Source organism: Orycteropus afer, unplaced genomic scaffold (genome assembly GCF_000298275.1).
Source record: "Orycteropus afer afer isolate SDZICR_OR568_19922 unplaced genomic scaffold, OryAfe1.0 scaffold00078, whole genome shotgun sequence".
NCBI classification, from domain to species: domain Eukaryota; kingdom Metazoa; phylum Chordata; class Mammalia; order Tubulidentata; family Orycteropodidae; genus Orycteropus; species Orycteropus afer.
In genome coordinates, this window is record NW_006921665.1 from 712,281 (window position 1) to 718,100 (window position 5,820).

Genomic DNA, 5,820 nt, shown 5'->3' on the forward strand with positions numbered 1-5,820 from the left:
AGGCCACACTCCTAGGGAAACTCCCCTTGGGCAGACTGGCCACTCAGAACACAGTCATCTGATCCCATCATGGGAACAACCACATAGAACTGGGGTCCAGCCAAGTTGACACACAGCTTCAACTATCACAATTGGTGTCACAGCCTCAAATCTCACAGCAACATGCAAGCCACCAAAGTAGGACAAAGTGACAAACAAGTTTGTCTCCCTTAGCTGTTTGAAACCTCCCCACCCTCCCCTTACCTGGATCCCAGCTGTTTTTCTGCCACTTGTGGGTGGGGCCTTGGTCTCTCCCCTTACCTGGATCCCACTTGCTTGCTCTGTCCTGGTCCCCTTGGCTTTCTTTTCCTTTCCCCTCTCCTTTTCTCCCACTTGGGGGGTGGTGCCTGCATCCCTCCCGTTACGTGGATCCCTCTGCTACTTGCTTGCTCTGTTTTCCGTGGGGAGCAATATTTCCTGGCATAAGAAAGTGGAGTCATGATAGGACTTAAGTTGTCAAACTGTCTTCCATTCTTTCCAGGAGAAAAGTTGATGGCAGTGTGTGTGTGGGTCACATCATTAACCTGTTGAGTGTTGTAGTACCTGGCACTGGAGTGGGCTTGCCTGCTCCTGCTGACTCAGGGACTGTGGAGTGAGTTCACTTATGGGCTCTCTGTTGGTCTGTGGTTGGGTATAGTGGAGTCTTGTTAGATAATGGTGCAATCAATTATTTTACAAAACTCATACTTATCAGTAGAACTTGCTCAGAACACTTGCAGTGGGGTGTGCTTCAGAGAGTGGAGGCTGAGGAGGGAAGAAACTATTGGGTCCCTTAAGTCAACTCTGATTGACAGTTTGAGTACAGTCCCTCTGGTTCAAAAACAAAGCACAGGTTATTTATAAATTTAGGTTATTCAATATTTTGAGTAACAGTAATTCTTTTAAACTGTTTAATTTTACCAGTTGGAAGCCACCTCCATCTCCTCTGCTGGCTCTGTTTACCTTTCTAGTCTCAGAAAAGCATGCTGGGGACCAGTCTTCCTGAAAGCCTTCCCTGGAGACTCTACCCAAGGCCTACACCTGCCCTGTTTGTTTGGAACCAGAAGCAGTGAATCTTCTTTCCAGGCCTTTAATAGTCAAGGCCCAGGAGCAAAGGATCCATGTTCAGGAGTTTCTCACATCCTCAAAAGACTTTTTCTGCTCCCTGCAGCCTCTCTTCTCAGAGGCAGTTGAAAGCATCTTTAGCTATAGCACCCTCCTGTGTGCCTGGTGTGCTGTTAACACCAGAGCTGTGTACCTGAGGTACAGACAGTGTGGGTGCTTCTCTGTAGAGCCAGACATGTGTGCTCTTGCCCCATACCTGGATCTGCTGAATCATAGTCCACAAGTCCAGGTGAGCAGTCCTTCAGGGGCATGTTCTGTTTGTATAGGAAGGACTCATGCATGTGGAACCAGGACTGTACTGTCAACAAAACCAGGCATAGCTGGCTTTAGATAAACCTGTTAGACCAACCTGTTGTAAATTGATATGCTGTGTATGCAAGCCATTCTGGATTAGATTTATGATATTCATTACTGGGTATGCTCCTTACCCAGGTCAAGGTAAATACTGATTAAGTAGGTTCCTTTTTCATGGGTGCCCCATGTCATTTTTGCTACCACAAAACTGAGCAACAGTCTGAGAAGACTTACTGGAATTTTTTCTCCCAGCTCCCCTTCTGGATCTTGCAGAGAAAAAATAAATAAGGATGATTCTCAAAATAAAATAGAAAAAGAAAAGGAAGAGTCAAGGAAGTCATCCTAGTAGAGCAGAAATCTTTAGACAATCACTAGGAAATGGGAACATAGTAGGTGCTCAATAAATATTTGCTGAAAAGATGAATATTTGTGGGGGAAAAGACTCTTGAAAATCATGAAAGAATTTCCTGTTAGAAGCAGTCACTGATCCTGTTTTCTCCAGCCCATTGCACAATGGGGCATGCAGGGGAGATGATTATATATGGGTAAAGGCCTGGCTTCCAGGGCAAAGGTGAATCTGTATCTTGGCTTACCTGTAACCCACTTGGGTTACACTGTGGACCACATTGGCTGGGACCACATTCCTGTGTTATCCTCTTCACTCTCTTTTTTCCTCAAATGACCAAACAAAGACAAAAGTTTGCCACTGTGATAAGGTTGATGGCACCTACTTAGAACATATGCCAGAGAGAGGAGAGGGTAGGGAGGACCCTACTGTGCTTTCTTAGGCTCAGAGCAATCCCCTTGCCTACCTACTGTTACTTTTGTAAAAAGATGTGTTTCCAATGATGTTAATCAAAGACTAACGTTAGATGAGTGTTTCTTTGGGTGATAACAACTAAGTAACTGTGAGGGGTGTGCAGTGTAAAAAGGTCTAGGACATAGGGCCTTGTCAGTCCCCAGTGGCATGACTGTGTTTCTTTTGGGGCTGTTGGTGCATTTGTGTTGCAAAGCAGTGATTTTATAGTTATGAAATGGGGGGTATGACAGATTATGGCATTTGGCACAAGGTTCTGGGATAATAATGGCTTTTACATTTTTAAAGAATTGTTAAAAAAAAAAAAAAAAAAAAAAACAAAAAAAAAACCTCCCAGAACCAAAGAACAATTTGGGACAGAGATTGGATATTGGTGGGAAAGCCTAAACTATTTAAATTCTAGAAAAATATTTCAGACCTATGGCTTTTGCCTGAAGCTTTTCATCTGTTGTTGATGTTGCAGAACTGTCACCCCAGACAGGAATGTCAGCCTGGGTCTTAGGCCTGGTTCTCTAGAGAAGAAAAACCTGTGGAGGGTATGTGTGTGTGTGTGTGTGTATGCATGCATATATATATATAGAGAGAGATAGTGAGAGAGAGCAAGAAAGTGTGAGAGCATGAGAGAGAGAGAGAGAGAGAGAGAGAGAGAGAGAAATTTATCTCATGGAAATGGCTCACACAGTTGTAGAGGCTGGCATGTCCCAAGTTCATGTATCAAACATCAAGCTGGAGACTTCTGTTGACTCACACAGCTACAGGGGCTGACAGACCCAAGATTGGTAGGTCTGTTGGCTTCATTGGATGATGAGTCCAAGATTAGCAGGAAGAATAGCAGTTTGTTGGCAGGCAATATGGTAGGCCAGTGGTTCGGCTCCAAAAACCAGATGATGATATGATAGATGCTAGATCCAGATCCAGCAGAAAGCCATAGAACATTCCCAGGATGTCCCTGTATATATAATGGAAACAGGCTGCACCTCTGAGGAAATTCCCTTTCAACTGAGTGGCTGCTCATAGAGCATGGCATCATAGAAGTGATTATATTACATCAGATCTTATCATAACTGTTTAAACCACTTAGAATCAAGGTCTAGACAAGTTGACACACAATCTTAAATATTACACAACCTGTTACTCATTTTCATCTGGGCTGGGATTTGCTGCTTATCAAGGGGAATGCAGTATTTGGACCCATCTTTAGTGTAGGGAGCAGTTCAGCTTTCTTGGTGCTTTTCTCCATGTGTTATACCTAGAAATTAACAACCTGTAAGAAACCCATTGCCATGGAGTTGATTCTGACTGCCCCTATAAGACAGAGTAGAACTTCCAAGAACAGAGTAGAACTTCCATAGAGCTTCCAAGGTTGTATGTAATCTTTACGGAAGCAGAGTGCCACATATTTCTCCCTCAGAGCAGGTGATGGGTTTGAACCACTGATCTTTCAGTAAGTAGCCAAGTGCTCCACCACTGTGCCACCCAGGAACCTCATAATTAACAGCATTATCCCCAAATCCATGCAGTTGTATCAGGCACAACCATGCAGCTCAAAGGCTGCATTTCAGAGTTAACATATTTGTTCATATTTTCCCATATATTGTTAAATTCATTGATGAGCTTTGGAGAGCTGCATCTGGCTTACATCACAGTAACCTAATCAGCTGTACATTTTTTACACATAAAAAAGATCTTAAAAAATTTTTCCTTTGTAGGTAAAAGCAGCATTTAATGAGGAAACTTGCTGTTTAGAAATTAGAGCAGCTTCAAGTTGTAGAAAATATGAAGACGTGTTCATCTACTATGTTGTTGTGGTTAGGTCCTGTCAAGTCGTCTCTGACTCATAGGGACCCTATGCAAAGCAGAACAAATCACCACCTGGTCCAGTGCCAGCTCCGAGATCTTTGCTATACTTGAGCCCATCACTGCAGCCACTGTGTCAATCCATCTCATTGAGGGTCTTCCCCTCTTTTGTCGACGCACTTTACCAAGTATGACATTTTTCTCCAGGGAATGGTCCCTTCTGACAACATGACCAAAGTAGGTGAGATGAAGTCTGGCCATTCTCCCTTCCAAGGAGCATTCCAGCTGCACTTCCTCCAGGACAGATTTGTTAGTTCTTTTAGCAGTCCATGGTACTTTCAGCATTCTTTGCTAACATCACAACTCCAAAGCATGGACTCTTCTTTGGTCTTCCTTTTCATTGTCCAGCTCTCACTTGCATGAGTTGTTGTTGTTGTTGTTATGTGCCGTCGAGTCGGCCCCGACTCATAGCGACCCCTCCTTGGGTTTCCTAGGCAGTATCACTACGGAAGTAGATTGCCCCATCTTCCTTGCGTGAAGTGATTGAAAATATCATGGCTTGTGTCAGGTGCACCTTAGTCCTCAAGGAGACATGTTTGCTCTTCAGCACTTGAAAGAGGTCCTTTGCACCCAACTTGCCCAATGCTATAAGTCATCTGATGTCCTGACTGCTGCTTCCATTGGTGTTGATTGTAGAACCAAGCAACGTGAAGTCTTTGACAACTTCAATCGTTTCTCCATTTATCGTGATGTTGCTTATACATCCAGTTGTGAGGATTTTTGTTTTCTTTATATTGAAATGTAATGCATATTGCAGACTGTATTCTTCAATCTTCATCAGTAAGTGCTTCAAGTCATCTTCACTTTCAGCAAGCAAAGTTGCATTGTCAGCATATTCCAGGTTGTTAATGACTTTCCTTCAATCCTGATGACATATTCTTCTTCATATAGTCCAGCTTCTTGGATTATTTGTTCAGCATAGAGATTGAATAAGTATGGTGAAAGCATACAACCCTGACACACTACCTTCTTGATTTTAAACCATACAGTGTCCCATTATTCTGTTTGAACGACAGCCTCCTGGTCTATGTATAGGTTCCTCATGAGTACCATTACTTCTGGAATTCCAATTCTTCTCAATATTATCCACAATTTGTTATGATCCACACAATCAAAAGCTTTTGCATAGTTAACAAAACACAAGTAAACATCTTTCTGGTATTCTTTGCTTTGAGCCAAGATCCATCTGACATCTTCAACATATGTCTGTTCCACATCCTCTTCTAAATCCAGCTTGCACCTCTGGAAGTTCTTTGTCAATATACTGCTGCAACTGTTTTTGAATTATCTTCAGTTAAGATTTTACTTGTGTGTGATATTAATGATATTGTTTGATAATTTCCACATTCTGTGGGATCACCCTTCTTTGGAATGGGTACAAATATGGATCTCTTCCAGTTGGCCAGGTAGCTGTCTTCCAAATCTCACTCACTCAGCATGACAGAGTGAGTATCTCCAGTGGGGCATCCGTTTGTTGAAACATCTAATTGGGTATTCAGTCAATTGCTGGGGTCTTGTTCTTCAGCAATCCCTTCAGTGCAGCTTCAACTTCTTCCTTCAATACCATTGATTCTAGATCATATGCCACCTCCTGAAATGAATGAAGATCTAGCAGTTCTTTTTGGTACAGTGACACTGCATATTCCTTCCTTCCTTCCTTCCTCCTCCTCCTCCTCCTTCTCCTTTTTCTTCTTCTTCTTCTTCTTCTT

The 5,820-nt window shown here is 42.8% G+C and overlaps 1 protein-coding gene across 1 annotated transcript in view; it reads left to right on the forward strand.

The window, feature by feature from the left end:
* Positions 1-5,820, forward strand: part of LOC103197414 (SET domain-containing protein 4-like) — an 8,568-nt gene that overhangs the window by 1,177 nt on the left and 1,571 nt on the right. The window contains 2 exon segments of the mRNA XM_042781003.1: positions 943-1,372; positions 3,964-4,062. Of these exon segments, the coding sequence (XP_042636937.1) occupies positions 943-1,372; positions 3,964-4,062 (529 nt within the window).